General features: G+C 37.3%; 1 protein-coding gene across 3 annotated transcripts in view; it reads left to right on the plus strand.

The window, feature by feature from the left end:
* Nucleotides 1–13941, plus strand: part of EMB2247 (protein EMBRYO DEFECTIVE 2247) — a 57808-nt gene extending 43867 nt beyond the window's left edge. For 2 of the 3 annotated variants that reach the window (XM_039126030.3, XM_088721079.2), the window contains 12 exons: nucleotides 2206–2295; nucleotides 2973–3084; nucleotides 4139–4249; nucleotides 4353–4490; nucleotides 6743–6793; nucleotides 6869–6981; nucleotides 9924–10071; nucleotides 10949–11053; nucleotides 11169–11270; nucleotides 12768–12840; nucleotides 12941–13107; nucleotides 13413–13941. In XM_039126030.3, the coding sequence (XP_038981958.1) occupies nucleotides 2206–2295; nucleotides 2973–3084; nucleotides 4139–4249; nucleotides 4353–4490; nucleotides 6743–6793; nucleotides 6869–6981; nucleotides 9924–10071; nucleotides 10949–11053; nucleotides 11169–11270; nucleotides 12768–12840; nucleotides 12941–13107; nucleotides 13413–13541 (1339 nt within the window). In that variant the 3' untranslated portion in view covers nucleotides 13542–13941. Of the gene's footprint in view, nucleotides 1–2205; nucleotides 2296–2972; nucleotides 3085–4138; nucleotides 4250–4352; nucleotides 4491–6742; nucleotides 6794–6868; nucleotides 6982–9923; nucleotides 10072–10948; nucleotides 11054–11168; nucleotides 11271–11397; nucleotides 11632–12767; nucleotides 12841–12940; nucleotides 13108–13412 lie in introns of those variants that run through there. The other variant, XM_039126032.3, reaches the window with a different exon arrangement.
* The last annotated feature ends 5993 nt before the right edge of the window (nucleotides 13942–19934 follow it).

A 19934-nucleotide genomic window follows, 5' to 3' on the forward strand; every position in this document is an offset into this window, starting at 1 on the left:
CAATGCTATCAGGTTTTGAGTAGTTCTAGTTTTAGCATTCATCTAGGAGTTAAGGTATATTGAGATTAGCACATGAAAAGTGAACTTATTTAGATAATTAGGAGTATAGAGTTCACTCCAACTTGGTATATGTCTCACTAGCCTCATTTTACACCTAATATACATAGATCACCCTTCTAGTTGGCATATCTTCACAATACTGTTGTCTTTTGGCATCATATAATTGTTGCTCGATATGTGAAGTCACTTTTATTCATCCTCTGTTGCTAGTCTAGTACATAAGTGATAAATTCTTGGTGGACAGAAGCATAGTAAAAATGTGTTATTAAAACTTATTTAAGTGTGAATTTCTTTGTTTTTTTCATTTCAATTTTACCTGTGGACTGACAATTCATCATGTTTCCAAAAGCCAATTTCTTGTTAAAATCCCTTGACGACTTTATCATAGTCTGGTTAGCCAGTTGGTATATTTAAGATTAGAGCCCACATGTTGATTGTTAATGGCGGAACTTTAGGTGCAAGAAATGTTAATCCTTGAGTTGGTTTTCTGTATTTTCAGTTTAATTTGCTGCCTTTTCAGTTTTTGGGGTTGTACATTCGAGTTTAGGAGTTTAGAAGAGCTATTATTATGATATTAGGTATTTGATTGATAGATGGTCGAAATCGGATCTTATCATACTCCGTTACATAAATGCTACCTCCCTGCACTGGAGGCCCACCAAGTGACCTGTTGGCCGGATCAATGATTTTACACAAAATCTAAGTGGTTGAGGATAGTTCTTCTTCCTCGGTCTTTCCCTTTCTGTTAGGCCAGCCATGGACATCAGAACATGGAACCCCTAGCACTCTGGCTAGATCTTCTTTTATTATGGATTATGTGGTCAGATTTATCTTCTACGTTATGCTTCACCTGTACAGCAGGTAGGGTGGTCATAGGTTATACTTCACCTGTCAAACCAGCTTCACTTATTTTCTTGAGCCTAGGATTGCCAGGCTTGGCTCATTCTTAAGCCAAGCCTCAATGGGGCTTGAGCTTAGTTTTTTGCCAGATAGATGAGTCTAAAATGAGATTGTGATACAACCAAATCTAGCTATTCATGATTCACTTGGTTCATTTGTCATGCCCCTGATCTGATGACATGAGCTAAGGGACATGGCAACTGCCCACATGCATAAGGTTCGCCCTCCTGAGCATGCAAGGTGACAACCTTCTAAACAACAATTACAAACCAATTCTGATAACCATCCAACATACAGAGGCTGTGGTAAAGTTTCAAAACTGTCTATTCTAGATATTGCCACGTGCTATGGAAAAGAAGAAAAAAAAAATTGGTTAACAGTACCACAAGGTAATGATCTAAAATAAATCCTCAAATTACTCTATGGTTCCACACAACAACATTTACAGGTGTCCAAAGGCAAAAACGAAAGCAACAAGGTCAGATCTAGACTAGGTCGACGGGCCTTGCTCTAAGCTCACGCCCATAACACTACCTGCTAGCTCTGAAGCCTCAGTCACGGAACAAGATAAATAGAGAAACAGTTAGCTCAAAGCCCAATAACCAAAACCAACTAGTGGGATCAAGCAAGCATCTGATTGATGTTTCTGACATTGTTTGTGAGCTTTGCTCAAAGTAATTGTGGCAGCTCAAAAATTTCCTTGTAGATGGTTATCCATCGCAGCTTCTTCAACTTTTAAATGTATGTAACCGATTTTTCGAATCATGCCATACATAATATTCCTTGCAAGTGTTAAAATCTTTGGACTGGATTAATGAATGAACTATGAGGTGCCATATTTTGGAATCTGGACTCTTTTTGCTCAATTGGGTGTCAACATGACCTGAAGCTTCGACTTTTTCATGCGAGTCCAGCACAAGTAGAGGTCGAGTCCACAAAATCAAGCAAATCCAATATTGTTTTAGTTTTTACTAGTCCTTATAATTACAATCAAATTGATAAAAATATCATAATTTTCAAAGCATAGCAGGCAAACAGGATTTGCTCCTATTTATTTTTAACAGTATCTAGAAATTATGTGTTCATCTTGTGCTTCTTGTTTAAATTTCTAGGTATCATTATTATACAATAAGAATTCATCTGACCCTTAGATACTATTATTCAATAAACTGCTCCGGCTGTCTTGAGTGATAACTATTGAAGGTTGACTATGCTCTGTTCATGACATTTATATTTTTGTTTCAGTGCATTATGGCCTTTTAGCACCCTTGGCTGGCCAGATGTATCTACTGAGGATTTCAGGCAGTTTTATCCAACAACAGTCCTCGAGACAGGGTCTGTACTTTTATGCTAGATTTTGTGCATTATTTTGGGTGCAACAATTTCTCCAAATCTGTATCTAGAAGATTTTATAACTTTATTTTAAAACTGTTGTCCATGAATTAATGCTTTATTTTTATGTCAAGCATTTTCCATGCTTATTATTATGAAAAGTTGCTTCTCCATATCATTTGCTTTGGCAGCATTGTTGGCTGGTTGAAAATCTGTTAACTAAAAGCTTTTAAAAGAATTTTCTTGACTAGGATTGCCATAAGTTATAAAACTTTCATGCCTAGAGCCTCTTTAAAGAAAGTAAATTTTATGGGACTTTATCTTTTTTTCTTTTATTGCATATGATTGTAATGCAGTTCATTTTGTATATTCATGCAAGACATATTATGAAGTAATTTCCATCTAAACTGGAATTATAAATTGCGAATGATCAGGGGTTGAGAATGCTCACTGATTTTAGTGAATTTTTTTAATTTTAGTGGATTGGGTAAAATAGTTAAGGAACCATAACAAGAAAATTTGGTTCTAGTTATATCCCTTCCTGACCAGCACCTTTATTTTAAATGTATGAAGGCGCTTGGTAGATTCACTCTAATCTTACGACATGCAAGATCCTTAGCTTCTAAATTTGGTATGTTGATCACTATAAGTTGATCTAACTTTATGCTGTGTTTCGACAGACATGACATTTTATTCTTTTGGGTAGCTCGAATGATCATGATGGGGATTGAGTTTACAGGAAGTGTTCCCTTTTCCTATGTTTATCTGCATGGGCTTATTCGAGACTCTCAAGTGAGTATGGACATATAAGTTGTATGGATATATAATGTTGAACTTTCTTGTTTCCATTCTATATATACTTCAGAAATGCATCTTTAGAAAAGTGAGTTTAAACTGGCCAGCACATACTGAGTCTTTTGTTTCCATTATTAGCGTTCTTGCTTCAATGTGCTTTAGAGTATGATGGACTTTAGTATATTTTTAATTATTGAACACTATTCATCAGATACTGAGTACTTTTCTGTACTCTAATATTTCAGACTCAAGACTCGTGCTTAAGATTGGTCTCTTTCTAATTGTTACAGTTTCATGAATTTGCGATATTTATTTTTTTTGGCCACAGATGTTCTCAACTTTCATCACATTCCTGAAGATTTTATGGGTTTTCCACTGTTTTTCTTCAATAAAGTTGTCTTGTGGTTTGTATGCTTGTTAATTTGATATTTATATGTTTGTAAGATTTTATGAGCTTACAAAGAACTGTTGAAACTCTATTTCTATGAAGGCAGCCAAAACCTTTTTTTCCTTGGGGGGCATGCATGCATGAGGGGGAACAAATGTCTTGAAGCAAGCATTGAAATTTCTTGATGACAAAAAGATGATACAACCAAATTGCAGTCTTTTTTTCAAGGGGGTTTGGGGAAGAGGGGGCATTGTTTGAGTTTGAGAAAAAAGTGTAAAATGGGGTGGGTGATGTTAACACAAATTTTTAGCTCTTCAGGATATTATGTACACATATCATTGTTGTTTGCTTTTAGGAATACTTGGGACTTTAGCTGCTGCCTATAGCAAGTTTTTGTTTTGGTGATTAGTCTATATATTATGTCTCAGATCTTACAAGAACTCATAAAGAAAACAAAAGCCTGAGCCTGTATATTATGTCTAAGATCTGTTATCTTGGATTTTGTAAGTTTACCTGGTTGCTTGCTGCAATTATAGCTATATCTAGCTTTTTCCCTATTGGCAGTCATAAATATTCAATTTGCTCGTGTAAGACCATATTGTCTATGTACTCAGATGTTATCATTCTTTGATTTAAAAAAAATATTTATGATATTTTGTTCAGGGGCGAAAAATGTCTAAAACATTGGGAAATGTCATAGATCCTATAGATACTATCAAAGAATATGGTACAGATGCACTGCGTTTCACACTTTCTTTGGGGACAGCTGGCCAGGTTTGTTTTGAATTTGGAGTTGCTGTATGTTGCCTGGTGATATTTGTGATTTATGTTTGTGGGGCTGTATCCTTTTGCTATAAATTTACTTGCATTCTTTTAGGACCTCAATCTGTCCACTGAGAGACTGACTTCCAACAAGGCTTTCACGAACAAATTATGGAACGCTGGCAAGTTTGTCTTACAGAATTTGCCTGGTAAAAGTGATGTCTCTGCATGGGAACACTTGTTGGCATATAAGGTACTTCCCCTCCTATGCATTTGTTTTGTACTTGCATATACTAACATCCTGAGGATTCATTAGTGGAATGGACTCAACCCACACTCTGAGACTTCAATTTGTGTGATTGATGTTTTTTGAGAACTAATCTGTATCATTGATGTTGAAAGTCTTAAATATTTTGTCACAATAGATTGGTGTATTTTGAGATAATGGACCGTACATATGATGCAAGAAAAGGATTGTCTCTAGAACGCTTTCTTTGAAGATCGTTGTGGAAGATTAGTTATCTTGGTGTTATGGCTTGAGGAATTAAAACTTTTTAATTAAATCACTTTTACATGTAAATGAGAAGGCCAAGGTTTTCCTGTGAAGGATTTTAACAATTCTTTTGTTTACTGGGTGAGGATGGAATCTATTTCTGCAACCCATACCAGATTCTACGAAATAAAGGTGAATCTGTAACCAAGGGTTCTACTAAATAGTGGAAGATGATGTTTGATCATAAATAAAGGATACTACCTTATGAAAAGAAGATCATGGAGAGGATGAAACCCCATTGGGATCTTCACAAAGTTTATTCCTTTCTTCCTCTCCATTACTTTTCAGGTTACTTTTTTGTTTTCTTAAGTTTTCCTTTTAGATTGTATGAAGAAGCTTTGAAACTGGAAGAAAGGTATAAGTTCAGATCATCAGTGAATGAAAGGAATTAAAGAATTTATTCTCTTTGCAGCGAGATCCCATGGACCTAGGTTTAGGAACGCCCCTTATTCCTAGTTAGTTGTCTATATTCTTATTCCTTTCTGTCACCGACATAAACATTAAGTTCTGGAATTTTAAATCTCTGTTAGATTCATCTCTTTTACTTATTTTATTCTTTGCTTCTATCCATTTGATCAGCCCTCAAATTCCTTTTTTCTTTAGTTCAAGCTTCACATCCCTGACATACTTAGATGCATAAATCTTAGGTTAACTATTAACCTCTCATTCCGTAGTTTTCTTAGAAAATTAACCTTGTTACTTCATTGTTAAGGAAATTTTAGCTCTGGAAATTGGGACATTGATATCTACTTATTGCAGCCCTAAGCCTCATCTATCATTGTAACACAATACGTCTTTCTTACATTGTCAGTGTTGGTTACCTCTAACCGCTGGAAACATGACACAGTATATGCTGTCTATTACTTATTTAGGGCTTTAATTTATTTAGTTTAGTTGTTTGAGCTGGCTCCCTGATTCTGATTTTGGTAAGAAAGATTTAGCTCTAGACACATTGTTGTTGTTGTTGTTGTTTATTACTATTAAATTATGCATATTATCAGGTTAAGGTTTAAAGTTGACAGTGCTATTTGTGAACCTCGAGTTTTTCTTGAATGAACTTAGATGTCTTTATCATTTATCGGACTTCAGGCAAAAGCTTTCCAAATCTATGCTTTCTTCTATTTAATCACTTCTTTCCAAATGTATCTTTGTCCTTGAGATATAATGCCTATCCATCCCTCTTATATGGTGTAAGCGCTGGGTTGTTGTGTGATCTATCAAAGTCTGAAAATTTTCTCTGAGTAGCTCTGGACCTGGAATCAGTTGTTAAATTTATGCTGGATTCCTGGGCTGGTAACAGAGTGTAGAAATCTATAAGGTGACCAGAGAATTTCTTGCGTAGCTTAAGCTCATAACAGGGATTTAAAAGTCAAGGTACATATACATACAGGTCACCTGAGAGTTCAATGCATACCTTGGTACAGGTTTGATATGTGGTGGTCCAGAGCAGTATCTATTGGTTCAAAAGAGCGAAAGGGATAAAAAAGTTGTATTAGCAGCATGGATTTGATGTGCCTTAGTACAGGCCGGTACTAATTGATATGCCTCAGGACAGCACGATATGGGATGGTTCAGGCCTGGTTCTCTAAAATCAGGGCATATCAGAGGTCTTGTACTGGTCCCTGGGCAGTACTCCAATCTTTGGTTCATATAAGCAAAGTGCAATCCTTTTAGATTTCACTAGACTCAAAAAAGTTACAGATGAAGAAAAAGAACTAGTTTAATACATTTGTAAGTCAAAAATTTATATAGCAAAGAGTATATTGAAACATAACCCAATATGTTCCCGATAATTGGCCATGTGCTTTTAATATCTATCTATCTATCTATCTATCTATCTATATATATATATATATATATATATATATATATATATATATATATATATATATTGAATTTCTTGCATTCAGTTTGGGTTCCTCTATTAATCCCAAGTTCTGTGTTTCATCCAGTTTGATACAGAGGAATCACTTCTTAAATTAGCAATACCAGAATGCTGGGTGGTAAGTTCGTTGTTATGTGTTTCTTTTTATTTCCCAGTTCTCTTATGATCTATTAAAAAGCATGCTAAACTCTAGGTCTCAAAACTTCATGAGCTCATTGATATTGTCACCACAAGCTACGACAAGTTTTTCTTTGGAGATGCTGGTAGAGAAATCTATGACTTCTTCTGGGGTGATTTTGCTGACTGGTAAGATTATTCGTTCTGTACAAGAATAGTTAATTTTATGGGAGTCATATTGCTTCCCTCTGACAGTGTTGATTATGTCTGCATTTCTTTTGGTCACTGATAACGTTATAGTTTTCTTCTGATTTGATTGCATCATGTTTCATTAACCCACACATTTGATTATAGTAAAGAGATTAACAGAAATAAAATGGTATATTTCAAACTTGTAACTGATTAGGAATATGCTGCTGCATGGCGGACATTTAAGAATGCTATAATGGTTGTATTGTTTTGTGTGAAACGCCTCTGGAACTTTCATCCTTACACCAAATGAATACTGTTCTTATTAGAAGCTTCACCATAACTTCTTAATTTTCTTAAAGCTTTTTGATAATTTTACCTGGTGGCATTTGAGAACTTTTGTGAAATTAGTGTTAATATTCTGTGGTAAAATTGGTGTCATTTGAATTATGGATAAGGATATGAGTGGACCTTTAGTCAGCTGGTAGTGCAGCTTGAGTATGCGAGTGGCCTCATTCATTTTAATGATGAGGATATAAGTGGCATCATTTAAATTTTCGTTGAGGATATGAGCGACCTCATCTAATTAAGGCTTTCAGCAATGAGGAACTTCTGAAGAATATGTTATCTTATTTCTGTTTGAACTCTTTTCAAAGTTGTGTTTTGATCATGTTAGAGCATCCAATTCCTTGTTGAAAATTTTGATTTTGGTTTTCACTCTGAAATGGTTTCAATGAAACTACAGATGAACTTTCCAATGGTAATTTGATTTATATATCACATTTTAAACACCATTTGTTTTGAGTGGAAATTTGAACTTTTTGGTGAGGGTAGAAGTATTAAGCTGTGTAGCTCACTTCATCTATTAGACAATCCTTTCAGAGTGGCTGGTGAGGAGTATAGTAGATCTTTTCAAGGAAAGAAAACTTTGGTGTTTTGCAGTTGCTTTTGAATCTAGTAATTTTTTTAAGAAATATTCATGTTTTCTTTGTATTTCTGAAGTTATAGTATTATGTATAATATGCTAGGTTCAAAGTTCTGTAACAGACATTTAACTAAGATTAATGATTTATAATACATTTTTAGCTATGCTCTATTTGATCATATGGTTTCTTTTAAGGATGATGCACTATCAGTGATACTAATGATCAACCACATTTACAATAGATACACTCGGGATTTCAAATAAGTTTGCATCCTAGGTTATGAAAAATAGGGCTCATTAAGATCTAATTAACAGGCAGATTAAGGATTGTTTTCACTTTGCAGATTTCTTGATTTGTAAAAATTGTCTCATGGATCCCACTCTGTTAATCCTTCCTTGCATCCGGTACTTTCCCTTGATTTTGCCAGCATCTTTATCTTGTTGCTAGCCTGTTAAGCATCTATTTTACATTTATGGAGGTCAAGTTTTGAGGATCACTCTCCTCTTTGTATCTTAGGTCTTCACCGATTGCTGGACATACTTTTACATGTTCAAGATCATTCAGCTTGCTTATTGACTTATCATCAGCATCTCATTGCTGTAGATGTTGTTTATCAGTTGCCTTGGTACTTCATAGTGCTTTAACTTGTATTCTTAAGCATCATCTCTGCTTATCTTTGACTTATCAGATTTGCCATCTTTTATGCAGCTTCTTCCACTTGCTCCTCTTTTTCCTATTTTACGTTCTTCATTTTCCACTGAGAGAGTTGTATTTACCTCATGGTCTTTCTTTCTCTTGGCAGCCTTGTTTATTTTTAACCTTTGTATGCATATTATAGCACATAAATGTCTAATATACTATGTTTTTTTTTTTTGGCTTATTTTACTCAACCATATGTGTAGTTTATGTTTATAGAGCTTGAACATCTGTTCATGCAAGCCATGATATGTTGTCTTAATAGGATGCGGCCCTCTAAAATGATTATATTTTGCTCTATACTCCTTGCTAGGCTTTACAAATTTCAATTTCTGTTGGTAACTCTAGATTACTAGTATGTTTCTTCACTATTAAATTATGCACATTTTGTAGTGTTTATTTTCAGTATGCACATTTACAGACGTCGATATTGATTCATCTTTAACTTGGTAATATTAACTAACCACTTGACCTCAATGTTTAAGAAATTAGGGAATGGTTCAACCATGTTAGGCTTGACACCTCTCATGCACAGACTGAACTGTGCACATAGAAGGATAAATAAGCCTAGGCATGCAACAAATCAAGATGACAACTAGGTTAGTTAAATAAATAATTGACTTTAAATTGATGATTTTGCTTCATACTCATAGGCTTGAACATACTTTCATGCAAGCTTGCCATACTGATAGGATTCAGCCCTCTAAAATGATTATTTTTTGCTCTATACTCGGTTTTACAAATTTCAATTTCTATCGATAGCTCTAGATTAATTGTATGTTTCTTCACTATTAAGTCATGTAAATTTTGATGTATTTATTTTCGGTATGCACACATTACAAACATTAATTTTAGTTCATCTTTTACTTGGTAATGTTAACTAACCACTTGACCACAAAAGTTTAAGAACTTAGAGAATGGTTCAATAATGCATATTAGGCTTGACACCTTCTCTCATGTGCAGCATGAACCATGCACATGGAAGGATAAATTAGCCTAGACATGAGATAAGTCAAGATGAGAACTGTGTTAATTTAAACAAATAATTGACTAGGAGGGGATTTGAAATCAGATCCTCCAGCGACCTTTCCATCATCACATTAACTAGTCACTTGACCCAGATCTTAAGATGTTCGGGAATGGGTCAGTTTTAACAAGTAATGTAGTTTTGTTCGTTCCATTGTGGCTTCTAGCCTCTCAATTAAGCTGTTAATCGTTCTTGTTATTTTTCATCTTACTCTACATTTTTTTTGACTTATTTCATACGGTCCAATTTTTTCCTGCTTTATGCTGAGTAGTTTTACTTCTTCTGTTTACTAGGTATATTGAGGCTAGCAAAACTCGCCTCTATCACTCTGGGAGCCATGCAGTTGCTTCTATAGCACGAGGTGTTCTTTTGTATGTTTTTGAAAACATACTGAAGTTGCTACATCCTTTCATGCCATTTGTCACTGAAGAATTATGGCAGGTAGAGCTCGATGTAATAAACAGATGAGACGGACTAGTTGGTCAATATTTGAAGCATATACAATGAAATTGGTTATCCAGATCTGTGGAATTGAATGCTTGTTTACGTTCTGCAGCCCTCAAATATTGGTTTAATCTTTCTTCCTGCTGTTTTATTAGAATCTCATGCATCTTATCTCAATTCTCAAACCTGAAACTTTATCAGCTACCATGCCAAAGCTCATTGCATGCTTAGATCCTTGGAACAAGGAATCATGAAAAAAACTTACCTGGTGCTATGCTAATCATCCATATTTTTGATTGGACTGTACTTTTATTTTTCAATTTCTATTTATTTATTAAGAATGATTTGTTGGATAGGCAAAACTATCATATTGTTATGGATCGGATGCATGAGAGGATGTTTGTCATATATGCTGAATCTTCATATGTGTGTTTATGGGCATGTGCCCTTGCATCTGTGTCATAGCGGGGCATTTGTTGATGGTATCTGATGGATGTTGTAGACCTAAAATCTGAGAGAAAGCTATGTTATATGCACTCTATTAGCCTAAACATATGATGTTGCACCATATGCTATTGCACTTAGTTTTAACATAGGTCTTTACTGATTTATGCATAACAAGAATGTGGTTCTTATGCATTCATTCTGAGTGCATAAAATGTTACTTCAGTGGTCCAAGTTTGTCTATGCTAGCGGTTAGAAGGATGTCTCTGTTTCTAGTTCTAAATTTTTGGCACCTTATTTTTTTTCGTATTCTTGAAAATGATGCTGTTTTCCATGACAGAATCACCAGTCATGATGTTTTAGATCATTAGGCCTAATCTCTACATCTGCCTTCAGTATATCTTGACACCGCCATCTGATTTATGTGCAGGCATTGCCATATCGAAAGCAAGCTCTTATAGTATCTCACTGGCCTGAATCATCACTTCCAAGGGATACCAAATCAATCAAAAGATTTGAGAATTTACAATCCTTGGTAAGTTCCCCAAATCTTAAGTCTAAACCTTGAAGGTTGTATGTCTTTCCTTTGAATTAGTTTTTCCATTTTTCTATCGGTGACTTGTTTTTTTTACCTTTACGTGGTGCCCTAGACTAGAGCTATCAGGAATGCACGAGCTGAATATTCTGTTGAGCCGGCTAAACGTATATCTGCTTCTATTGTTGCAAATGCTGATGTCCTTGATTATATCTCAGTAAGTGTTGGCTTGCTTTCAACATCTTTAGTGCTTGCTATGTGAGATAAACAATTGCACTTGATCTGAGCAAAATATTTTAATTGAGGCAGCAGAAGCATTTGTAGAAATCTCTTTCATGTTGCAGGCATGGCAATTATGCGGTTGTCATCTGGCCCTACATATATCTTTGTTCATTTATTCCAGAATGTCTGCATCTGGATATACATGTCTCCATATAGCTGACTTGTGTTAAAGGCATTTCTATAAATTAAGTTCGCTAAACCGGTATCGGAGGTTGTACCGGCCAGCCACTGGTTCAATATGGTACTGGTCCGTATCGTGCCATTCTGGGGTGTACTAAAAACAGGGAGTGAGAGGGGGAGAGGGGGAAGGAGGGAGAGAAAGAGAGAGAGGGAGGGAGGGAAGGAGAGAGCAAGGCGAGAGAGAGGGAGGGAGGGAGAGAGAGGAAGGGCTAGAAATCCAGGGTGGAGGGCCACTGTGGATGCGAGGGAGAAGATGGGGAGAAAAATCCTCTGTTTCGAACCCTATCTCTCCCTGGCGGCGAAGAAGTGGCAGCAGTGGAGGGAGCCACCATGGATAGGGGGAGAGAGATGGGGAGAATCATCACTTGTTTCTCAAACCCTAGCTCTTTGAAGCATCAAAGAAGCAGCTGAGGAGAGAGCCGTTGTAGATGCAAGGGAGTTGGGGGGGGGGGGGGGGGAGGAGAGACAGAGAAGGCGGGAGGCTTACCGGTGAAGCGAACGACAATCCAGCGGCAAAGGGGACACTCAAAGCATCGAAGATGAACAAGATAGCCCTTTCGTTCCATCAAACGGGGTGAGGGGGGATGAATGTATTGTCGAACCGACCTGACCTGCTGAACTGTTCCAGGTTAATCTCAGTTCGGTAGGGCCCAAACATCCGATTCAGATTCGGTTCGGCAATAATTGTTGTAAATATATATGTTATTTCACTATTGACTTTTTTTAATAAAAAATCTGTTTCTAGTGTTTTTCATGGATTTTGAAACTTGAATGTTGATCTTTTCATATCTGTCTGTTTTGGTGTGCCAGAATACTTTATATGATTGTATCTCTGCAAGTAGGCATGCACACGTATCGACTTATCATTACCTTCAAGCTTTGGATGTCCATTTTCTGCATGTGCCCATGTATGTAGATTGCCAACCCCAGATAGTTGAGAAAAGGCTACATGGTTATGGTTATGCTCATGTACATAGATAAGTATGCCTGAATATGTTTGGATAACTGAAGATATCATCTGTTTCTCTGAATGGTTGCTGTATAAAAATGTATACACCTTTTCTATGGACCTGCATGTTCATGGAGATTATATGTTTTCCATTTGTCTCTCTTTATAGATGTGCTATGTATGTAGTGGCAAAGGCATCATTTGTATTTGTACCGTGTTCATAGCACGCATGCACTCGCATGAATCTAAACCATTTATATGCTTTATGGATAATTATGATATCTGTATATTTGCTCCTAACAGAGTGAAAAGCAAGTCTTGGCTCTACTATCTAGGCTTGATGTACACAATATTAATTTCACAGAATCTCCTCCAGGTATGTTTGAATGTTTCTCCTCCTAGCTCGTTTTCTTTCAAGAGCTGATTCCTTTAGGGTGCTGAAACATCTGCACCTTTTCTGCTGCAAACCTTATCAGATGATGCAAAACGATCGGTTCACATTGTGGCTGGTGAAGGTTTGGAGGCTTATCTCCCTCTTGCAGATATGGTGGATATATCAGCTGAAGTCCAGCGGCTCTCTAAGCGCCTTTCGAAGATGCAATCAGAATATGATGCTCTTGTTGCTCGCCTCAATTCCCCTAAGGTATATAACTCTGTCGTTTTGTTTTTCAGTTTGTTAATCCAGAAATGCATTATTAAACCTTCTTTCTAGTCATTTAATTACAATTAAAGCAAAACATTTTTGTTTTGTGAACTCATGGAAGCATGCTGTTCTACCTATGTGAGTACATCCATTTCTCCTTGGAAGTCATCAAAGATGAGTTTTTAAGTCTGTTCTTGTATGCATGCCTAAATGCATGTAAATGAGTATATGCACTTTTATGAAGCATGCCTTCATATGTTGCGTACCCACATGTGCTCATTACATGAGTATACATTATGCTGCAGTTTGTAGAGAAGGCACCTGAGGAGGTTGTCCGTGGGGTAAGAGAGAAGGTAAGTGATGCAGAGGAGAAATTAATGCTCACCAAGAACCGTCTTGCATTTCTCCAATCAACAGTTCCTGTATCGGGATAGTTTATGCCGTCAAACTCGATATAATCCTTATTCACTGAAGGAAGCTGTTGATTCTATGCTTCTATAGTTTGATTGCTGATTGCCTTCCCATGTGGGTTTGTAATTGGGATACATCAGAAAGTGAAGCAGCTACTTTGTATCCAGAAGAATGGGAGTCGTCAGGAGGATCCATGTTATTCCATTTCTTGCTTCCATGGAAGGCCCTCTTCAGTTTTGAAGGTGTAGTTCAAAAAATTTTGCATTGTGACAGTTCGGTACAGTTACAAGTACTATTGTTTCAAATATCTATCATCATTTTTTTTAAGAAAGCACCAAAAGTGCTTGTAAACTTGCAAAAATAAAATTGCAAGAATTTGTCATTTACTGATTATTGTGAACAATAATAGAGAATGAACAGAAAGCCATCTATCTATATGTATAATTGTAGTAGGGAAATGTTTATGCAGGGGGAAAAAGAACAAAGTCTGTAGACATAAGGAATTTTATAGATATGGAAAGGTTGTATTACTTCATTTTGTTGATGCTGAAGCTCAGGATTGTTCCATAAGGCTGCATTTGGTTTAGGAATAAAAAAATGGGAATAGTCAAATTTATGCTTATGGAATTTTTTTTTTCTTTTGTTTTTTTTTTCCAAAAAGAGAGAAAGGGAGGGTGACCTGCCTGTGCTATAAGTACCCAATTTTGAATTCTTGGGGATGCACCATCTAGGCCCGGACTTGAAATGTTTGCTTTTTCATGCAAAGGGATGCTTCCAGGAACAGTTATTCCATGAGGCATCTTCTTGGAATAACTTTTGAATAATATTTTGTTTTTTGCCTATAAAAGTTAAAAGCATATGTAAAGATGCCCATGTGCCAATAATTAGCTTATGATGGCTTTCTCTCAGATTAGTTATGCTTGTCATAGGCAAATTGAATGACAGTTATTCCTTGGTTATGACTCATGCTGGTAGTCAAATGGCAAAAGGCTTTTTTTTTTTTTTTTTTTTGTTACATCGGCTGCTCACACCTGACGAGTGTGAAGATGGCCAACGAAATCAGAAAATAAAATGCTATGCAAAGGCATAGGCACAACCCCGTGGTCTATTCAGAAAAAGCCTTCCGAGTGATGAGCTGCGAAGGAAGCAACCCAATCTGCAGCACCGTTCGCCTTTCGATATACATGCATGATCTGGTAGGAGTCAGCCTCTTCCAAAGTCCTGCGGATATCGTGGAGCAGCGGTCGGTCCTCAACTGAGCACTCTTCTTTTCGGATCCACTCGATCACCGTGGTCGAGTCCCTCTCGATAAGGATGCGACCCGCACCTAGTACCCGCCTCGCATAGGAGACACCCTCTCAGGTCGTCCGAAGCTCCGCGGTCACCACTGAGGAATCAAAAATCCTCCGCCTATCTGCCGCCACATGTCTGGCGTTATGATCTCTAATGATAAATCCCACACCTTCATAGCTTTTGTTCGCTGCTATGCTGCCATCGAAGTTCATCTTGAGAAAGCCAGGAGGTAGGGACACCCAGAATACCAATATCATCCTGGACGTTGCAAGAGCAGAATGGGGGCTCCAGATGTCCCTGATCAACCCAGTAGGTGAAGCCTCAATAGTGCCGGTAATCTTCGCCGCATGTCGTAGAGCTCGGTCCACCACCACCCTCGAATGGAGGCTATCGCCGTCGAAAACCCGTGTATTCCTCTCCATCCACCAGCGATAGGCCAAGTAGGCATCACGAGTCCCCATCTTCTCTTGTACAGACCCCCGGACCGAGGCCTCCAAATGTCTTAGGAACTCCTCAGTGGACGTTCACATCTGCCTCTAGTCAGGCTGAGCTGAAGCATATCTCCATGTCTGACTGGCTCTTGGGCACCCAAAAAGACCATGGTAGATGGTCTCCTCCATTGCCTGACAAGCTCCACATCCGGCAGGGACCCTCACTCCTCGCCTCACCAAAACTCCATTGGTAGGTAGACACCTCCAAGCCACCTTCCACAGGAACAAGGCCACTCGGAGGTGAATGTGCATCCTCCAAATCCAGCCGCAGTCCATCTGTCACACTGAGGACCCTCTGCCTATCCACGAGAGGTTTCGAGCACTCACAGTCGTCTTCCCTGTCCTGCTCCACACTCTCCTATCTACTGCCTCCCCCTCTGGGGTTGGTAGAGCGAGGACACGCTTAGCAAGGTGCTCCCCGAATACCTGCCGAACAAGACACTCGTCCCACCTCCACTCCCCCAGGGCAAATAAGGCACATACTCTGCGTCCCTCCATCCAGCCATGGTCAATCTCGGTGGGCCAACCCTACAGTGCTACCTCAGCCAGCCATTTGTCCTCCAGAATGCTGATCGTCCGCCCATCCCCAATCTCCCACCTGATCTCCGGTATCACTCCCAGGGCACGGGCGCAGATCTTTCTCCAGACAAAGAAAGCTACTCGGCTTGCACATAGGGCGAAGTGGAGGGCAGGATCCCCGTACTTCGCCCTCAACAATGAGCCCCAAAGGCTCTCAGGCTCTAGAAGAAACCGGGCTGCCATCCTGATCACCAGTAACTCCCTGCGCTCAATTAAAGAATGGATACCAAGTCCTCCTTTGCTGGTCGGCTGGCAAATAGTCTCCCATGCCACCAGATGGACGCCGTCTCTACCTCTCTACCATCCCCAAATGAAGGTGTGAAACATCCTCTCCAATCTCCGAATCGCTGCAAGAGGGACCAGGATATTGGAAAGCAAGTAAGTAGGGATAGAGCTCAATACTGACCGTACCAGAATGACTCGGCCCATCATCGACAGTGCACCCACCTGCCAGCTCTCTAATCGGCAGGTGATGCCCAGCTCCATGGATGTACACTCCTCCTGGCGTAGGCGACGTCTCGTAATAGATACCCCGAGATATGTAAAGATTCCTTCCTGCTCTCCAATCCCTAGAAGGCTCATGGTAGAATGCTTCCCCTCCTGCAAAAGGGTTTTTTCAAGCTTTATGCCTAATTTATGACTGAATCAAATGTATAGAAGTTTAACATGTTGAGCAAACCAAATGTCTATCATGCTATATATCTCAGTTAATCATGCAAAAGTAGAAAATAATCTTTACAAGTATAGTGAGTTTTGCGTACCGGTGGGATGTATTTTATTGACGCACTTTCAGCCGATGTCTGGACAAGATATTTAACCTTTCATACCGTGCTGTGCTCGAATTTCTCTAAACTTTCATGAAGTCAAGAAACTTGGGAGAGAATTTGATAGAACTCGAGATGAATTGTACCACTTCCTTGCTCCCCCACTACCTTCTACCTGGTGTGGTGCCCCTTCTAAGGGGTTCTCTTCCATACCGTCAATGTATTTAAAATTAATTCTAAAAAATATGATTTGCTATACCGATCCAAAATATGCCACGTATCGGTTTGGTATTGGTATTCGAAATGAAAGGTTTACCGACATAAAATATGCCGTAAAAAAATCATACTATGCCGTATCAATACAGTATTAGTATGGCACTAGTACTCTGATATCGAGACGGTGAATTTTATTAAAAAATATATATTTGTTAAGCTTCTAAATGTCAATTTAATAGAAAACATATGGCAAGCATTTATAAGATGCTGAATTGCCTTTCTTGTCTTGGCCCACTTAGTGCTCCTCTCCCACCTAAGGCGGTGCTCCTCTAAGAAGTTCTCTTTTATATAATAAATATATGAAAAAATGGAATCCAAAGAAGTGTATATTTGTTAAGCTTTCGGGATGTCATTTTAAAAGAAAAATTATGACAAGTATCTACAATAGATTCTGAAGATCCTGACTATGATCAAATCTGTAAGTTCCAGAACAAAATGGGAACCACAGTGCGTTCATTAGAACTTTTTTTAAAAATTATATTCATTTACCTCTAAAATTTTAAATTTCAGGTTTCATAGAACAGTAATACAAACTTGTTGTTGGAATACCAAAATAAAAAGAAAAATACTCTAAAATAAACTACTTTATCTAATTAATGAAAACTTAAAAACATTAAAATAAAAATCTAAACTAAATCTGATACTAAAATAATGAGCTTCATTAATAAATTAAATGTATAGCTATTACAGTGTCCTGGGAAAAGAGTAAATTCAGTGGACTCTACGACTTGCAATTAACCGAATCAAACGAAATATGAAATGCCATTTGATGCCAAAAAAAAAAATAATAAAAAAAACAATAAATATGATGGTTCCTCTGCTGCCCTGCGATCCTTCCTTTTCCCCCATCCTTTCTCGCCAAAAATTAAGGGGGAGAAAGTAAAGTTTCCTTCCGCTCTTTCCTATCCCTAGTTAAGATCTCCTGTGGTTTATTCTATCATGTCGCCACCATCATTTTATCCTCTGAGTCCTGCTCATCATCTCATCTTCCATGCATGTTTACAATTCTTTTTTTTTTGTTTTGATTGTGAAGGGAGGTATTACCACCCAGATTTTTATTAATGAGTGTATATGTACTTATGGTTAAGTTTATGGTACAAGTGGGCTGGCTCCTTCAGGTATCCCTGATCGGCCAGGATACAATTGGATGAACAAAAAGCATATGGGGCGGGCACTGTAGAATATCTTACCGGGAGAGACTCTTGTTTTGTCAAATTTTCTCTAGTGCCCATCTTAAAGAAAAAACCGAAAAGTCAAAAATAAGAGTAAGACTCCTGCTACTAACCGAGTTTGTCAATCTTATAACTTAATATATATATATATATATATATGAGATGATTATTTGCCGGGTATATATTACCTAGCCATGCAGTATATACTAATAAAAAATGTATTATGAAAATTGTGTATCAATTTACTTGAAAATTGATCATTACTAGGTGTATATCATCGGTGATGTAGTGTATATTGGTGAATATGATATTCTGAAAACTATATATTAATTTACTTGGAAGTGTGTATTGGATTGCTGGACGACCAATTTGCTAAATATGTATCATCTGACCGTGTACTGTGTACTGGTGAACACCATATTCTAAAAATTGTAAAATAAATAAACCCTTTTGGTCACCATGTTTAATTTGGTTAAGTACAAACTATTGTCTAATTAGTCTAACGTGTGTAACTGAAAAATTATGCCTCCATTTTAGTCGACACTCAATCTAGTCATACACACACCTAATCTTCTTAAGAAACAGATCAAAACAAGTATTTAATCAAAATTTAACTTATAATTTTGGCATCATTACGCTCTCGCCAATTACAACCTCGATTTATTGACGCAGGAGGCCATAGGTATTATTTCTATAAAACAATCCTATTTAATACTTAATATTTTATTTGGGGTTTTCTAGCTGTGTATCATTTACACTTTGATTCCTCATACCAAAATAGGCATAAATATGATTTTCTTAGATATCAAATAATTTCTCACTATTTCAGTGGAAACTATAATATAGATGCATGTAAAATAGTTATCTCATGGCACGTCAATTACTAAAATTATTAAGAAAATTCTAAATATGTTTTTTATAACTTTAAAATTTGAAATAATCTGATTATTTTATGACATACTATTACATGTTAATTCATTGTTTGGACAATCAAAACTGATAAATATAAGTCATAAAGGTGCAATAATGATCAGCAAAATTTGCTATAATAAAAACTACAACTACCATCTCGTGCCACTTAATGCAATCCATGATGTACAATAAAATATTCAAATCAAAACATCCTTACAAAGGTATTGTCGCATCTCATGCCGCTTTCTCCTAGGATTTTTTTGTATTATTAGATTACTCACACAAAGTTCTGATTTATAAGATAAGACAAAATCCCAAAAGGTGAACCTGTGCGTGGGATCCATAGAGATCTCTCTGTAATCGAATCCAGGTCCTCTGGTTGTATGGCAACGCTTTGGAAATGGCTACGTGAAAAGGTCGGAAAAGGGGGGGTGGGTGGGGAGGGAGCTGCCTTTGGAACGGGCTATTTAGGAACGAAAGTTCGACTGTACACCGTACACAAAGGATACTTAGACTAGAGTGAGAGCCCTTAGAGACTAGGCTGCCAAGAATGCTAGCTATGGAGTATGTAATTTCTTAGGTACCTATTTAAGACCTAGGCCTAACACATCTCTAAAAGTTGGCTTCTTTTGCTATATTGGTTAGGGTTGTAACATGTATGCATATGTATATGCACACATATATACAGAAACACATACATATATACATGAATACAGAGATATAATATGGCTAATAAATTTATAAATTAATGTTGAGTAAACTTGCGATTTCTAGAGCTTTTTAAATATTTGTCAGCAGACTTGGTCTTGTATTGTGTCACACTAATAAAGGCTTACACAAAGATACGTACCCATACCACAGTATATTAGAATTATATACTACAATATTGGTTAATATGAGTTGGCCCATGGTTATATTACACATAAAAT

The sequence above is a fragment of the Phoenix dactylifera genome, chromosome 1 (assembly GCF_051530095.1).
Source record: "Phoenix dactylifera cultivar Ajwa chromosome 1, Ajwa_hap1_PhDact_Kaust_v1.1, whole genome shotgun sequence".
NCBI classification, from domain to species: domain Eukaryota; kingdom Viridiplantae; phylum Streptophyta; class Magnoliopsida; order Arecales; family Arecaceae; genus Phoenix; species Phoenix dactylifera.